General features: G+C 42.0%; 1 protein-coding gene across 3 annotated transcripts in view; it reads left to right on the forward strand.

Annotated features, from left to right (window-relative positions):
- LNX2 (ligand of numb-protein X 2) overlaps positions 1-17,956 on the forward strand; it is a 62,043-nt gene that overhangs the window by 29,311 nt on the left and 14,776 nt on the right. For all 3 annotated transcript variants that reach the window (XM_083833891.1, XM_083833892.1, XM_083833893.1), the window contains exons 2-4: positions 6,270-6,767; positions 14,923-15,158; positions 16,177-16,376. In XM_083833891.1, the coding sequence (XP_083690017.1) occupies positions 6,367-6,767; positions 14,923-15,158; positions 16,177-16,376 (837 nt within the window). In that variant the 5' untranslated portion in view covers positions 6,270-6,366. The remainder of the gene's footprint in view (positions 1-6,269; positions 6,768-14,922; positions 15,159-16,176; positions 16,377-17,956) is intronic.

Genomic DNA, 17,956 nt, shown 5'->3' on the forward strand with positions numbered 1-17,956 from the left:
GGGATCGTGCCTGGGGCACAAGAGACACCAGTGCCCCAAGGACCTCTGGTGCGCAGCCCACAGACACACACAGGCGGTACCACTGGCACCGCAACGCCGCGGGGAACAGGCCGCCCCCTCAGGCATACAGTGGCGGGGGGCCTGGGCCTAACCAGTGGCACAATGGTGGCATGGAGCGAAGGCAGGAGCATCAGGCAGACAGCCGCGGGGAGCAGAAGCGTGCCCATAATCCGGAACACAGTGTGGGACCCATCCATGGCTGTAAAACAGATGGCAGCATCGAACCCATGTGTGAAAATCAACCGGGCAGTGGCATGGGACCTAGGGGTGAAACTGGACGAGCCCCTGGTGCAGCACCCTGGTCTGAAAATATTCCAGATGGGAGGCATCCCGTTTGGGCAGTCCTGGGCAAGGACTGGCTTATCCTTGTGCCAAACACTGTGGAGCCCATGGAGCTGAATCCACCAGAAGATGTGGAGGAAGCAATGGAAGTGGATCCACCTCGGCCAGATCAGACCTGGGATTACCCCGGCATGTCTTTGCTACCTGCCATCAGGGCGCACCAACAGCGTCGCAGGAGTGCCCGGCGAGCTCCCTACTCGTCGCTCAGGCTCCATCGCAAGCATTAGCTTGGAGCCACCAAACACCACGGACATCCCGCAGGCTCACCTGCAAGATGTCCCAGCAATAAAGAACTCTGCTGCCGATTCTCAGGGGTTGTGTGAGTGCTTCTTTCCCGTCCCCCAGCCCTCGTGCCAGAGGTGGCATCCCTTCTGCACAGAGCCTCGAGGAAGAGCACAAGAGAGGACCCAGCTCCCTTCAGGCTGCTGCGCTGGGGTGACAGGAGGAGTCCCCAAGGACCACCATACACCTTTAACATTTGTGAAAATAGACTGAGGGGTGAAAATAGTAGTGTGTAAGCGATTGCAGGTGGCTAATTTCTTATATTAGGAGTGAGTTTCTATATCTGAGTAATTGGTAACGGCAGACATGGAGAAGGCTGAGGTACTCAGCAACTTCTTTGCCTCCGTCTGCACTGGTCGACGGGCTTCCCAAGTCTTTCATTTCCCTGAACCCGTAGATGGAGGCTGGGGGATCAAAGTCCCACCCACTGTAAGTGAAGAGCAGGTTCGAGACCACCTGGTGAATCTAAACAGGTACAAGTCTGTGGGACCTGATGACATGAATCCCAGGGTCCTGAGGGAACTGGCTGATGGAGTTGCCAAGTCTCACTCTATCATAGTTGAAAAGTCCTGGCATTCAGGCGATATCCCTGGTGAGTGGAAAAATGGAAACGTCATGCCCCTACTCTTCAACAATTAAAACAAAGAATTGAACAAAGAGCACTACTCTTCAGCAGTTAAAACTATTAGGAGACATTTCTTCTCAGAAAGAGTGGTCAGGCATTGGGATGGGTTGCCCAGGGAGGTGGTGGAGTCACCGTACCTGGGGGTGTTCAAGGAAAGGTTGGACGTGGTGCTTAGGGACATGGTTTAGTGGGTGACATTGGTGGTAGGGGGATGGTTGGACCAGATGATCTTGGAGGGCTTTTCCAACCTTATTTTTTCTATGATTCTACGAGTTCAGGGTCATATTTCATAGTAGTTGTTATAACTTCTTTCCACCCTTTTCTGCTACAGGGAATAAGAAGGGGATATGCTGGGGCATCCATGTGCTGTCAGCAGGCAGCAAAATTTCAAGCCCTCCCAGATGAGAAGAACCAGCCAGCGCACGTTGGCCTTGAAACCAGAAGAAATATGTGTGGGCATTGTCTCACCATCACTTTGTTTAATCACTTTGTTAAGGGTGGCACTCGTTAAAGGCTGTTCTTCCCATCTTGGATTTTGCTTGAGGATATCACGTTAAACAGAACAAGAAACTGGCTTATTAGAATAGTTTTAAGAGGGATTTAGTTGGTAAGATGGGTATTTTCCCTTATTGCTGCTGCGGTACGGTCAGTATTTTTGTGGAATTTTGAATGGTCAGATCGAGGGATCTGAATCTCCAGGATTTTAATAAGACAGATTAGAAATAGATTACTTGAATGTCTGATAGCTTTCATTGCAAAATACATATTTCCATTAACTCCAACTTGAAATTGGTGTTACCTATTTGTGACTTATGTGGAAAAACAAACAAAAAACATAATACAACTTCTGTTTTGCATGTGGTATGTTGGTTTTTTTGTTTCATTTTTTTTTTATCATTCCCATCCAGAGGGAAGGAATAAACATCATGAAATCTGATGTAGGTATGAAGCCTGACACCGTATGCTTTTGGAAAACTTTGTGAAATTCCTCCAAAGAATGTTAGTTGAACCAATAAATGAGACCTAGAGGAAGCCTATGAATAAGGCTACTCCTTTCAGCCTAAAGTAGCTGTCATGCATGCTCTGCATAAAAAATACATAAAAAAAATGCACAGTTGGATGTCCAGTCTCGTCCAGGTCCCAAATGAATTGTGATTTAAAACTGAGAGCAGGGCACCACCTGCACTGTTCTGCTGTCGTAATGAAGTCCCAGGTGAATTATTTTCTAGGGAATTACATGACTTGATAACCAGTCCTGGCTGGCTCTTTTACCCTCTTTTCTTTTTTATTATTATTTTAATTCAGACTATTTTTAACATTCACAGCTTTCCTGAGCTGATACCATGCTGTGGAGCTGACAATCTGCAGTGATATGAGAGATGAACGATATAAGGGATGTATGAAGAGGGGTGAAGCACTGTGTTATAAATGGCAGTGCTCTCGTGTTGTGTACTTCAGGGGGACAGTGCTTCTACATGGAGCAAGTTCAGACACTGCTTGCTGTCCCAGTTGTCTCTCAAACCATAAGTACTGTGTGTGTAGGCTTGGTAAATCGGTTGATATTTTGCACTGGGAACAGCCCCTGAAAAGTCTTGGAACAGATAATTAGGCAGCTGTGGTGTACAATCGATACGAATCCCAGTGAATAACTTTTATGTTATTGAATATGCTTGTCCTAAATGCAACCAGCAGCACAGGAAGCAGGCACCAGTGCTGGAGTGAAGAATTCCCTAGGGTTTTTTGGTTTTCAGCGCTGCGTGCATATGTATGTATGTTTGTTGATTGTTTTGTTTTTTTAATCTCTAAGCTGTAATGGACTATATTTCTTGCAGTGAGCTCTGCTGCAGTGTTTGAACTGTTGTGGGGAAGAAAAGGGAAAATACTCTGTGAGATCCAGAGGCAAGCAGGAGTTCCCAGGAGGGGAGGACCAGCAGCACAGGTCTTTCTTTCAGAAGATGCTCTACTGGTAGAGAAGAAGCAGTCCTGCACACAAGCAGGGCATGTTTGAGCCATGAACACGCATTCGTTTTGCAGTTGGTCCCACAGGTCAAAGACACAGCCATCTGTTTGTCATTCCCTTCTGGCAGGGCACCGCCACCACCACAGCTCTGCCTGCAGAGAGGTTGTGGAAGGGCTCTCAGGTCATCAGCTGTGGAAAAAGGGCTCAGGTTAGCTCATATGATCGTTATTGATCGTTGGCACTAGTGGCACTGGGAAGCAGCTAGAGACAACGTCAGCAGCCGCAGAAATACGTCTGGTGGAGCACGCCTGCCCACGGCCCAGGCTGCCACCCCCCCCAGAAGAGCATCCACACCCTGATTGCCGACGGGAACATTGAAAATGTGATGGTGAAAGCCAGTTGTCTCAATAACTTTTCTTATTTTACTTTTTGTTCACAATCTGTATTAACCATTTTAAAAGTTTAGCACACAGAAGGATTTAATTACAGCCTCTCAAAAGACTGGTGCTGGTATCTTTTACCACAGCGGGTATACCGCAGGTATATTTACTGCACAGCACTACGTCGCACTCTGTAGAAGGCTGCAATGTAACACGGACCTCACAGGACAGAAGTGCTGGAAGCCTGTTCCTTTTGAAGGAACTGTTCCTAAGAGAGGGTAGATTTAGATTAGACATTAGGAAGAGGCTCTTTACTGTGAGGGTGGTGAGGCCCTGGCACAGGCTGCCCACAGAAGCTGTGGATGCCCCATCCCTGGAGGTGCTCAAGGCCAGGCTGGATGGGGCTTTGGGCAACCTGGTGTGGTGGGAGGTGTCCCTGCCCATGGCAGGGGGTGGAACTGGGTGGGCTTTAAGGTCCCTACCAACACAGACCATTCTGTCATTCTGTGAATTCGCAGTGCTCAGGGGTCTGCAACTGGAATGCACAGGATGGTCCCGGGGCATTTCTGTAGCCTCACTGATGTAGGATGGGATGTTGGGATCTTGGTTACTTGGAGAAGGAAGAGTCCTGGTCTTCATCAGCAGTAGGAGCAGTTTGGACACGTAACACATCATTGTCTGCACATTTGGACAACATACCCTTACACCAGCTTTCTGAGCCCCTTCTGCACACTGGTCGTGCCGCCGGTGCAGCTGACTGCAGAGCATCAGGCACCACATGCTGGCTGGCTGTGCTGATTTGCCTAATGCTCCACGGGGCAAAAACAATTGGTAAAGTCACGAATCTATGCAGTGTTTTTCTAGAACACCGAGCTGGTTTATTTTGCATCTCATAAAGAAGAGCCATTTAGGTGAGTCGCCTTCCTTCCATATTTATCTGGGAGCAGGAACATGCTGGTGGAGAGCTGCAGTTTGTGCATGAGGGCTCTGTGTGCTGGGCTCCTTATCTGCTTTCCAATCTTTGAATTTTTACATAATGCGTTTAAGACTGGTTTTGAGTAATCTCTTTTGGGGTCTCATTTTGCATTCTTAGTCTCCAGTAACAAAGAACTGCTGTGCTATTCCCTCCTGAAATCCTTTCCAGAAGGTGCATGTTATCTGCTACAAGGCAGGGCAATGAAGAGCATCAATTTCCACAGCAGAATAGAATCCTGGATTACAAATTACTATTTAATCCTTTTTGCGTCAAAGGATATAATAATCCTTGCAAAATGTGCTCTAAGTCTTTTGCTTGGCTGTGTGAGGTTAAGGGGCAAAAACTGAAACAGGAATTCTCTTAAATATACAACATAGCGAAATGCATGTGTTCCACATGAATTTGGGAATGTGGCTATGACTGCGTTTCAGCAGCTAAAGATAAAGATGATGGGCTTGTGCTGCTGGAAAACTAGCAGTTTTCATTTCACTGTAAGCTTGCGATTACTCTGTTAGAGTACAGCCAGTTTCTCTCGTGAGTGTTGCTTGGCTGAATTGTAATAAAGAATTCAGGCACAAAATAAGCATTGCTCAAATTTTTATTTTTATTTTTTATTTTTGAATGAGAACATTTACCAAAACTAACTAATTAGCAGGTCTCTTAAGAATGTGAGAAAGCTTGTTTTGTGTTCTAAATCATCCTGTTACAAGATTCAAGCAATGTGATTTTGTACAGGAGAGAAGAATAAATAACATTGGGAGGGGTAAAGATTTTGAAATTCTGGACTGATGGCTGCACAGTTTCCTGACCTTCGAGCTATTTTAAGACAAATTTTAATAACTTTTAAAGTTTAAAAAATGAGTTCCATAGTGACAAAGTCCTTTGACTGATGTGATTATTGTCATGTTGAATATGTCGTAATTTTAATTTTGTTAGATACACAGCAAAACAGCTTAGTTGCTTGGAACCACTTCATATGATCAGTTTATTCTGTGTTTTTACTTCTGGCCTCTGCACTAAATCAAATGTGTCATACTGCATAGAATCAGCCCCTCTTAGCTGTGTAGGAATGAATCCACAGAGAGAACCTGAAGGTAAGTGGTGGCATATACTCAATATTACTAATGGAAGTAACAGAGTAAGCAATCACTTCTGTTACATTTAGTACAAAATATTGAGACCTTTAATGTGTAATATTCTACACTAATACACAAAATCCAGAAGGAAGAGTAGGACTAGATTGCTGAATAAAATCATAATCGCATATTAAAGAACACAATTAATTACTTGGTCATATAACCAGTGTTCCTCAATGGAATGTTTTTGTGCTAGACGCTGATCGCATGCATCTGGTGTGACATTGCATAACGTGATGTCCTTGCTCTCAACAAGCTGCTCCTCTTGCAGGTGAAAGCTATGCAGTGGAGCAGCTGGTACAGAGCTGTAAATGTTTGTTGTAAAACAAATCACACTGGCATGTTTTTTCATTGCTCTTTTCCACAACAAATGTACACAAACCAAAAATGTTCTCTTAATCTGTTGTTCCTTAGTGGGTTTGGTAAACCCCGAACAAGTCAATAGCTCTGACAAGAACTTTCATACTTCATTTGGTACTAATGATTTTTATTTCCTTATTTGCTGCAGAAAGTGACACTTAACTGAAGAAGGGAAGTCCCGTTTTCAGAGCAAACCCATCCTATGAGGAGGAGGAGGAGGAGCACTCCGCGTTCCTAGCTGCGTGATGGGGACTACAGGTGACGAGATGGCTTCGGTGGAGCAGAATGCCTCCTTGAACCCCTTGTGCTTCGAGTGCGGCCAGCAGCACTGGACAAGGGAGAACCACCTGTACAACTACCAGAACGAAGTGGATGACGACTTGGTCTGCCACATTTGCCTTCAGCCCTTGTTGCAGCCATTGGACACTCCCTGCGGACACACTTTCTGCTACAAGTGCCTAAGGAACTTCCTGCAGGAGAAGGATTTCTGCCCGCTGGATCGCAAAAGACTCCATTTTAAACTCTGCAAAAAATCCAGCATCCTTGTTCATAAACTGTTAGACAAGTTATTTGTTCTGTGCCCCTTCTCGTCAGTATGCCAGGAGGTCATGCAGCGATGTGACCTGGCGGCACATCTCAAAAACAGGTGAGCCATGCAGATGATGGCGTTGGTAGACGAAAACTTACACACTTAGACGGATTCATATAGTAACATAAACTGGGGGGAGAGGGGGAAGAGGGTTTGTGGTGGCTTTGAAACTTATGATAGAGCAGTGTAGGAAATGATCAGTTCGTAACTGAGCACAGCCAGAGTACTGGATCCAGTTCTGGACATCGCACTGCGAGAATGGTGGGGAACACGTGGAGAGGACAACGCAAGTCAGTGGAGGTCTTGAAAAGGTGAAAGAAAATGGGATTATTTAAGGCAGGAGAAAATAAATACAGGGAGGAGGCAAGAGGGGAATGAGAGAAATGCAAGCTACGTCTGCAAAGAGGAAGCAATAGGAACAAAGGAAATTTAGTTCAGATTTTAGGTAAAAACAAAAACAGTCTGGCACTGGCGTAGATTGCTAGGGGGTGGTTGTGTATCCTCCACTTTCAGAAGTGTTCACAAACACATTAAACCAACCTTTGTCAGGAATAGTTATGGCAGCACTAATTCTGCCTTGAGATAGGCAAATGGACAATGTATCTCTTGAAACTCCTGCAAGACCTGTTCTTCTGTTGTTGTTTTAAGATTTCTTTAAAAAGTCTGTTCACAGGTTGACTATATGTTGTGTATTTATGCCATGCTTTTTTTCTAGGATTTTTTTTTTGGGGGGGGGGGGGAGGGCTTATTCTGAACTATTAATGATTTAAAGTTCTTCTTTTTTATGCCTTCCTACTCAAAGCATTTAAATACTGAAAGGAGGGCGTGGTAGAAAAAAGGAAAAAAGCCTGTCAAATTCAGATAGAGTAATACTTCAGATTGTGTAGACAAGTGCACTTAGTTCTTCCAACAAAGGAAAGCCTCCCTTGACTGCATGAGGTACTTTGCTACATGGACATGTTTCACCCTTCTGTGGAAAGCAATGTCACTTTTCTCATGGACAAACGTTAAACCTGTTTTGAGGGGTGCACTTTACTGCTTTTGTTTTCTCTGTAGTTTGGAGGATATTTTTATAAGCAAATAGTTTTTTTTTTTAATTATTTTATTACATGAGCTGTGACATAGCATTGACATCGGGCATACCATTTATGTTAAATCTAAAACATAATGGAATTGTGAGTCAGAGCTAAAAAATATTATGCACATCTAGACCAAGTAACACATTTTTAAACTGCTAAGAGATTTAAGAAATTACAAGAGGAGAATAGTGAAAAATTATGTAGAGAAGGAAATAATGTATTCAAAGGCAATGCCTCTGCTTTCAAAGGATTCTGTTCAAGTGAATTGCATCTGATATCAGAAAATATTTCCTGTCTAGAACTCAGAATTATTTGTACCTTCAATTCAGATCACATATTATGTTTAACTTTCAAAACCTGTGTTCACTTTGCAGAAAGAGGTTTCAGAAAAACATATACCTGTCCCTGCAAAAAAGCTTCAAAAGCAGAAGAGTAGGCATTGTGCATATCTGTTGTACATACATAGACAAAATGCACTAAAGAAAAAAAAACTCAGCAAGGGAGCATTTGTCAGCTGTGATGGTAAAAACAAGCACATTGCATGGTGACTCTTGGCAAAAGGGGAAGGTGCATGTTCTAACCCTTCTCTTCTCAGTCACCAGGCTGAGATGAGGTCTTTTCATTTCCATTCCACATGAACTTCATCACAGGCTTTGTTGTTACCTGCTTTGTTTTATTTAATTTTTATTATTATTATTATTTTTAAATCATGCTGAGCTTCAGAAGTTGCCTGTTTCATGCAGGATGCTTCCTTGCTTGGTAGGTCCACCTGTGTCTGCTCTTTGGACAATAAGCTATCTCCATGGGCTTCAAACCAGAGGCTCAGAGGGAGAAATAACAGTGGCTGCAGTGTGACACGGGAGAGGTTTTCTTTCATAATGCTGTCCCCAAAATGCAGGTAGTATTAGCTGTGTGCCTCCTCCTCCTGCCCTCAGTCCGGTCCAGACTCATTCAAACAACTTGTTCAGGTGTGTATTTCCAGCACAGCCTCTTCCATCTTGCTCTAAGCCCCAGATGCTTCCAGGAGCTGCGAGGACCACGGACGTGCAGGATGTTCAGCATCCCTGCAGTCTGTGGTGAGCATGGAGTTGCCTGGGTTTTGCTGGTTGTTGTACCCACAGCAGAGCCATATACCTGTGTGGTGTCTGTGTTAGGGATGTACAGGTACAAATGAGCAGCCTTTCTTGTTCCTTCTCCCACCCCTTTTCTTTTTTTTAAATCTCCACATTTCCATGTGTTAGCTTAGGTTCTTGCTTGTTTCCTCCAGGCAAATCACTTCTGATCTGTATGATCACTTGGAAGGAGGTGGGAGAGACAGCCTAACTGTTAGGTTTATAATCCCAACATTAAACTGAATGGATTTTTGTAAAAGCCAGAATGCAAGCAAGACTCCTGCTACATGTTTACTTCATCTTCTAGTTTCTCACTGCAATTTCCCTCACCTTTTCAGTCCATTTTTCTTTATTGGCATCTCTTTGAGTGACATAGGGGCTATTTACAGCAAGGACACATAACTTCTTTGTACACGGAACACTATGTATGCTCGCTTCAGATATATGTGAAATACTCATTTACCTAATGCACAAGATTATTATGAAATCTGCGTGAGCAGAATCGCGAGCTTTTCCTGTTTGTCAGCTGGAAGAAGCTTTCAGTCGCAGGCTGCTCATCTTGAATTCCTTCTCTTGTCTTGGGATGCGGATGTGCATTTTGAGTACAGGGTGATTTTCAGTTTTCAATTAAGTTTATTTGCAAACATCTGAACACCAGTAATTATCATTGCTGACATAAAAGATGGCATTAACTGTGTAGCTTGAATTTGATTTCGTGTGGATTAGTGAATCTAGCAAAATCCTGTTACTGATTATTAAATGTAGCAAAGAAATATAAAATTCAGTGTTACTGTAATTTTTAGTATAGATTAATATAAACGAGTCTCAGTAAGCATTTATATAACTAGTCTGCATTTCTAAGAAATGGAACATGTTTGGTTAGTTTTGGGAGTTTAAAAACATTCACACTCAGGTTTTCCAGTGTTGTTATAATTGGCTCCCTTTGAGCATAAAAGCTGGAAGAAATATCATAATATCCACCAGGCAACTCAGAGTGCAAGGTTACTGCAAGCTGCTTTCGAAATAAGAGGCATGAGACACAAATATGATTGCTTCATGGTCACTAATTGTATTTCATGGTACCTTGTTGCTTAAAGAAAATATTAATGATTTATCGATCTTTCAGTTTTGCCAGGTTCATTTGGGAAATGTGGCTTTCAAAGTTGAACACGGTGAACATAATCTGCCTTAAAGGAAAAAATGCATAATAATGTTGGGTTGTACTGTTTTTCTCTGTCAGTTGAAATAAAAAAAATAGTAATGTTTAGTAAAGTAGGTGCCAATTCCACTTCTAAATATCAAAGTCAATTTATCAGAACAAAATCTGTGAAAATTCATAGGGCTTTTTCTGTGTGATTTTGATTCAGTTAATTCTTACAGATGATTCAGACCTGAACAAATTCCATTGTACAAAACCATATTCCTAAATTTGTATGACTTTTTAATAAGAGGGTTAAGTATCATGTTTATGTATTTCTTTTGAGTCAGGCTTCAATTTTCTCGTATGTTCTATTCTGGTAGTTTAAGTTGTTATTTTGGATGGGGACATTTTTCCGAATGTTTTAACGTTGAGGCTAACATTCAAGCCAATTTTGTGGAAGGCTAGATTTGAACTTTAAAAAAGATTGTATTTTCTGAAAATGAAGAAATTATTGAGCTACTCACTGTGTGTCAATTAGCATGCTTAATGTACAGGTTTAGATTTAGAAGACCTACAGGCAAATTAGCTGTAGAAATGCAAATGCTTATCATTCAAAAGTTTGGAAATCTCTCATATTTTGGTGTTTATTATAGTGCTTCTGGGTTATTTTCCTTTCACCCATTCTCATGCCAGCTACAAGCACTGTCCCTACGCTTCTGCTTTTAACACCAAAAGAGTTGAAGAGGATCTGCAGAATTAACCCTTTTTTGGACTGTCCTTTCTTACACATTTCTTATACTTTCTTATACAACATATTCAGGGCTTCTCCATGTCACCAAGGACTTTTTCCATTGCTGGAAAAGAGAAGGATCTACCTGGGGTTGGTTTCTGCTCTGAAGCCCCCTGAGCCTACCCCTTGTAGGCTCCTCAAATCATTAGATGTAAAAAACAATATGGAACAAAAGCCCTCTTCCCTGTGTGTGTGTGTTTTTGTTTTGATTTTTTTTCCCCAAATCCTCTTGGTTCCCAACTCTAGTTAACTCGTAGTGCTTCTTTATTTTTTTATTTTCTTCCCCTGGCAAAAGAAACAACAAACCCCAAACACTTTGCTTTCCAAAGAGGCAACATGTTTTACTCTGAATTCCAGCTGTAAATCTTGCCAAAATTACTGTTTAAGGTCGCTTTGCTGGCATAGTTTTTTTGAGCGATAGCACAGGCATTTCAGCTGCTTCTCTGCAATCTTTGCTTAAATTCAGCTCGTACTTGGAAAATGATTTAGTGCAAATAGTTTGAGGCTGTTTGGTGTGTTTGCTTTTATCAAACCTCTAGACTGGGCAGAAACTGATGGCGTAAGTTACAATGAAATCTTTCTTTTCAGTAGGCAGTGAGCAAATGTGTTTTTCAAGCCCCTACTGTTATTCCACGGAATACACTATAAACTACATCTTAATTTTGTATGAAAGCTCTTTTTATCTGCAGAGAGGGATTGCTGCTGGTGTTCCAAGAAGTCAGCTTTTAAATGAGAAACCATCAGACTTGGCTGTTTTAAAATACATATATAAATAAGTAACAATCTGGTATGGATTAAGAGAGGTTGAAGATAAAAATTACACATACAAGCAGAAGCTCATTTGACATCCCAAGAACACCTACCCTTAAAGTTCCCTGATAAATTATATCACTTAGGTCCTTTAGCTGGTTGTTTCAGCATTGCTACTCTTAGGCATTCATGAAAGAAATACCTTCTGCATGTTTTAGAAAAACGTGCCTTCTTTTCTTCTCACTTGTAGCCAAGTTATTTTGGCTTTGTAGGTAAATATGAAATGCCATTCTTGGAAGAGACATTTCAGTCTCAAGTCCTTCTTTATGCCATTTGTTGTAAGAGAATGGATTCCTGTACTCATAAAAGGAATCTCTGATGCTAGCTTTGATTCTAAGACATCCGTCTGTGTACAGAACTTGTTACAAGATTTTGTCAAAAATGCTCTTTATCCCAAGCATTTGGTAAAAACAGTTAGTGAAGTTGTGCACCTTTAGAGATTTATTGGCACTTGCTATATGTTACAACTGCTGTATGGTTTCACCGTTTGTGAATAATACCTTCCTACTGCCAATAAATACATTTTTATGTTGCAAGAGGAAATGAAAACTCTTATAAATGTGCTTGAATACCAATACCATCTTTTGCTGCTCAGTAGGTGGAATATCATGTTTAAAGAGCTGGGAACTGGCATCCTGTGAGTTGATGTCTCCACCAGACAGCTCCTTTCCTGGCCATGCAGCTCCGCCCTACCAGGCTGAAAGTCTTAGCCTGTTAGTTACTGATTCATTTGGGGCAGAAGAGAGGAATCTGTTACCAGAATTAGTTATTTATTTTTTTATTTTTTATTTTTGTCTTGTCAAGTGTTGCATTAAAGGGATCCCATTGAGCTATGTAGGTGCGCTCAGGAGGTTGTTTACATTTCTCGCTGTTAGCCTTTGAAATGATAATGAAATAGCATTGGCAAAAATAAACCTCAAACCTATTTATATTTCGCGTGACGACTTTAATCAGCTGCCAAACAATGATGGGGGAATGTGCTCTGTGAACGAGGCGGGGGGAGAACCTGTCTATGGTCTGGAAGGCTTTGACAGAAACAGGACGCCGCCGAGGATGGGTTTTGTTCTGTCCTGTTTTGTTACAGCTTAAAAACAAACAAATGAACAAACAAACAGAACAGGCTTGCAAGGTGAGCTTAGCCACCTACACCTGCTCCTCCGTGATCCACGGGCCTTGTTTTGGTGGAAGACGCGTAAGGAAGTGTCTGATCCACAGAAGTAGTCCAGCAAGGCTGGGCTCCGGCCTCCAGGCTCCATGGGATTGAAGCATCATCACCTGAGAGCATTAATTTTGAGCAATTCGTTCACTTCTTAGCCTAAAATCACCACACCTGTAGCAGAGCAGTTCAGGGACAGCAAAGACATGCAATGCAGGGTGGCTTTGGCCTAACCTTGTCAGAGCTCTCAGTAAATAAGGTGTTTCCTCCACAAGAGCCTTTCCCCTTCCCATGTGAGTGGTATTGGAGTTTTTTCTTTATTATTTCTTTTTTTTCTTCTTTTTCCTGTTGGCAATGCTAAGATTTTGGAGGAGCGTGAGGCTAACCCATCAAGATAAAGTAGTGTAGAAGTCAAGCATTTGCTTTGAGGGGTTGCCTCTTGCCTTTTCTTGGCCTTCTGGGATTCTTGCTTTGAGGTTTGTATAGTGAAATGGTCAACAATAAAAAAATCCTGCTGAGTTTCACCTGCAACTTTATGTCTCAGGCCACCAGATTAAATTGAGACCAGCCTGATTTTTTATGTTTTTTTCAACCCTTTTTGGCCGATCAGTCTCTCTATGCCAGATTTTATATAGTAATTATTGCCGAAGCAAGCCCAAGAAGCACATTTGTGTTCCTTCATTAAAATCAGATAAACTTTTTCACAAAGCAAAACCTTTCAAGTAATTTTCATCTTTCCTGCCTGCACTTTCTTAAGTTTAAAGATGACTAGCAGGTGCAAAACACATCATCTTGGGGAAAGCCGCAAGAAATAATGTCTGAAATGTGTCATTTCATAATGTGAATTGCCACTAATTTATGTATTCACATACATTTCGCAGCACATTTTGGTTATTTCATTCTTCAAAACTTACAAATCATGATTGTTATTATATATATATACATCTATATATGTCAGTCTCACTTTATGTGTGTATAAATGCTGAGGGGGTCACAAAATCTATACAGGTGTTTTTATCGAAATTCTTCGGAGCTGAGTAACTTTGTTAGCATTTCTTCAAAATCCCTCATGTCAAAACAGTCTAACCATATAATTATCAAATCCCCTTCTTAGAATATCAGCATGTTGTGATTCTCAAAGCATTCCAGTTTAACAAGTTAGGGCATCATTAGACTTTTGGCGCCTTTTACTCTGTTAACACATTTCTTCTCCTGTTGCAAACAAAGAATTTCTTTGAGTGTAACAATCTGTCAAGATGCTAGACAAGGAGTCCTTTCAAGAACGTGGTTCCTTTTTTTTTTTTTTTGCACTGCTACAGTATGAGCATCTCTATGTGGTCAGCAGCTCCAGAAGCAGAAGGTTTAAGGAGGATGTCATATACTGTAGGGCATGAAACAGCCTTAAGAATAATAGGAACTCATGAAAATCAGTTTACAATGGAAAGAATAAAATCCTCATGGTGGATTGTTACTTGGGGGTAAGCAAAAAGCTGGACCTTCCATGTGAAGTCAGGAAGAAAAAAAGGGAAGATGGAGAATGAAAGACTCTCTGCAGATTCAAAAGATCATGAGCAGAGCTGCTAATTACTTTAAACTTTTTGTGCAAATGTCAGGTGTTGTATTTTTCAGTATTTTAATACCTAGATTGCAGTGTAGGTAAACTTTTCATCTCTCTCTTTCCTTCCCCAGGTGGCTCCAAGAAAATGTAATGTTTCTTTCTTGGCTTACTAAGGTCAAGGGTGATGGCTTCAGGGGATGCTCAAATGTGTTTTGGAGCAGGGCTCTTCTTCTGTGGAATTTTGTCCTGATCCCGTCCAGTCTTTTCAAAAAGATTTATCTTCCAGAAACTGAAATATACATAGCAAACAAGGCCACACTCAGAATGCATCACAGCACATTTAGTTCATGGCCAGAACACTACGTAGTGGAAATTTTGTGAAGAAGGCAGTCTTATATTGGGGTGCTGTCCGCTGACATGCATTTTGGCCGTAAAATCCAGTGCGTTTAACAATTTTTATGATTCCTTTAAAGCTGTGGCCTTGCAGAAGACTGATATTGCTGGCTGGAGAACTGGGGCGTTTCGTGCTGCAGACTTGACACGCGGTGTAAATGTTTCCTTCACAGGTGCCCTGGGGCTTCCCATCGAAGGGTGGCTCTGGAGAGACGGAAAGCGAGCAAGCTGCAAGCAGAAGCCGAGGGTGAGACGGGTCCCGGTGGGACGGAGCAGCCCAGCAGCGTGTCTCCGGACGCAGATCAGGGAGTGGTGCCGGCTGAGCAGAACTTCACACCCGCCCTTCCCACCTGGGGAGATGAGCCCAGCATCGACAATCCTCCTTTTGAAGAGAACACAGGAACAGACAGTATGTCATCAGCTATCTTCTCAACCCTGTTACAGGTTGCTTTTATCAGATGTAGAAGCGGTTACGGTGTCAGAGCTTGTCTCTGTGTGGACCGTAAATGCACATCTTCATTTTCTGCTCTTTTCTCTTGCAATTCCTGGAGAAATGCTAGTGGGTTTCCATTATGGGCAAGTATGCAGCTGGGCTAAGATCACAGTTAGGAAGGAAAGAAGTGTCTGTGTGTGTGCACCAGATGTCACGGTGCTGCGTGCTACACACATGCGCTATGCAATAGCTCATGTCAATCTACTGGCAGCGAGACTGAAGCCGGGAATTTTCTGTAAAACTACAAAAGTTGTTTCCTAAGATGAGATTTCTTTTCTCCTCTCCCCTCTTGGCTCCCCTGCCTGGATCAGCAGGCTTCCTGCACACGGAGTACTGTCCTGCTTGGACAAAAAGGCAGCTGAGTAGCTCCTGCATCCACCTGCATCGAACTAGCAGTAAAGCCTCTAGCATCTGGGATTTTAGAGAGGAAGCACTTGGCCTTACCGCAGAGGAAGGTGGTCTTTTCCCCTTCCTTTCCCTGTGTATTTGCTGTCCCTCAGCATCCCACTTTTTCCTCTGTAGTTGTCTCCACGTTTGCTTCATAAACGGGCTCCTCCTTGGCACCTGTTAACAGTTAATTCAGGTGGAACAGCAGCCACTGAAGAAGCATGGTAAAGACATGCTCTGCGGTGTGTACCCCACAAGTGATCAAATTGGAAAGCATTTGAAATTTATGATAAAGGACAGGACTCAAAGGGTTCAGAATATCCTTTTCAAAAAGCAAAGCATGGATGCTACTAAGATGCTGTAGATTACTTCAAATGACATAGGTGTCCCAACAAATAGTGGAATAATCCAATCACACTTACTTACTTTGTTATTAGACCGTTGTTGTGTGTCGTGCCCATCTTGTCCTCTGGTGATTTGCTTTGTTGAAAGTGAATGCGGTATAAAAGGCATTAATCTTCTTTTTCTTTTTTTTTTTAATTGACAGCAAACCAACAGCCACCTACCTTGCCTGAAGGAGAGATCACTACTATTGAAATTCATCGGTCCAATCCTTATATTGAATTAGGAATTAGCATAGTGGGTGGCAATGAAACGCCTTTGATCAACATTGTTATTCAAGAGGTTTATCGGGATGGGATCATTGCCAGAGATGGAAGACTTCTTGCTGGAGACCAAATACTTCAAGTATGGAATCTCATTACATATTCTGTCTGCTTGCTTTCCATTCAGTTGTTGCAGAACTGTCTGTTAAATGAGATGGGAGATTTTCCTTGTCAGACTTATGTTGTGTAAATGTTAGCTTTGCCATTATCAGTTGGAAGGCCAATTAATATTCAGAGCACAGCCTCTTGTTCTAGCACTTTTGGCTGTGATGCTTGGTGGGGTTCATGGGATCAGCCCCCAGAATTAGTTTTCCTCCTTAGCATCTCTTATCAATTTTTAAAGCATGAGCATATTTTTCTGTTTTTAAATGTTGTGGGTCTGCTCTTTATTTCAACTTTACGCATGCTTTCCAAGGAAACCAAAGGGTACTTCTGGGTAACAAGTTGGCATGATTTGTCCCATGTGAAAAGCAATTTGTGGGTTGTAAGACTGACTTTATCTGAATTACTATTTTAATCTGGCTTCAATGTTACCTTCCAAAAGCCTCTGCAGCTCATCTGCATCTTTCAGTATTTATAAAAGAGAGAGTCAGTGATGTTCTTCACTGGCATGATTTCAAGCCAAGTGCTCTAAATATTTTTCTGAAAAATCAAACTATTAGAATTTAATTTGGTTATGATAAAATGTGTATTTTTGTTACTGTTTTAAGTTAGTAGCCACAAACAATGTAAAATGATCTAATTCTATTGATTTTGTATGGGGGAAGGGGTTAAGTACAGCACTCTGAAGAACAGCAGTAGTTGAATTCTACATAAACAAGATAGTCCTCCACCTTTCTTCTGTTTTTGAATCATTCCACCTGAAACAGATCATCATTTCAAAATGACTTCACTAAAAATGCTTGTTTTTGATCTGATATCCTAAGATCAGTCCAAAAGTAGTATCAGCCTTTTTCATTTCATTTTTTTTGAAACCCAGGAGAGGGAAGTAGCTTAAGTATTGTAGTTACACTTAGAATAAAATCAGTTTGCACTTCAGAAAATAGTCTGTTTTGAGAAATGTGCCTTTTCCTCTCTTTGAGTGTTAGGAGAGTAGCTGGCCAAGAGAGTAACCCAAGGGGCTTCCAAAATGTTGCCTTTTTAACGAGCAGTTGCAGACACTGATTGAATGCTACCTAATTTATTCCCATACTCAAGGGCTCTCGTTGGTTGCAGAATAGGGACCTTGTCACTGAAGCTTTGGAAATTCTTGCCATTTGGGCAGGTGTCAATTATAGTTTCCAAAGCCATAAGTGGCGATAAATTGACTATAAATAGGATTTATAAGCTGCAGTGTGTTCTCCCTATCCATGTGCTGACACTGAAGCTGTCAGATGCTAGGAAAGTGCTTGTCGGAGTCCTTTTGTCACCGTGAGGATGAGGTGCGGGAGGTAAAAGCAAAAGTTTTTGAAAGATACAATATCTCTGTTGCTTTAGATTTGCCTGTGCAGGTGCTGAGCTGTTGTGTTAAAATTTCCAGGCTTGGTCTGTACAGATGTAATTAGGCATAGGTTTAGACATGGCTCAGTACAAGCTTCAGTCAGTTACTTCTGAAAATGTCTTCAAAGACTTTTTATGAGCAGTAAAGGACTGAAAGAAAGCCAGGAAGGACTACGGGGTGAA

Source organism: Anser anser, assembly GCF_964211835.1.
Source record: "Anser anser genome assembly, chromosome: 1".
NCBI lineage: Eukaryota > Metazoa > Chordata > Aves > Anseriformes > Anatidae > Anser > Anser anser.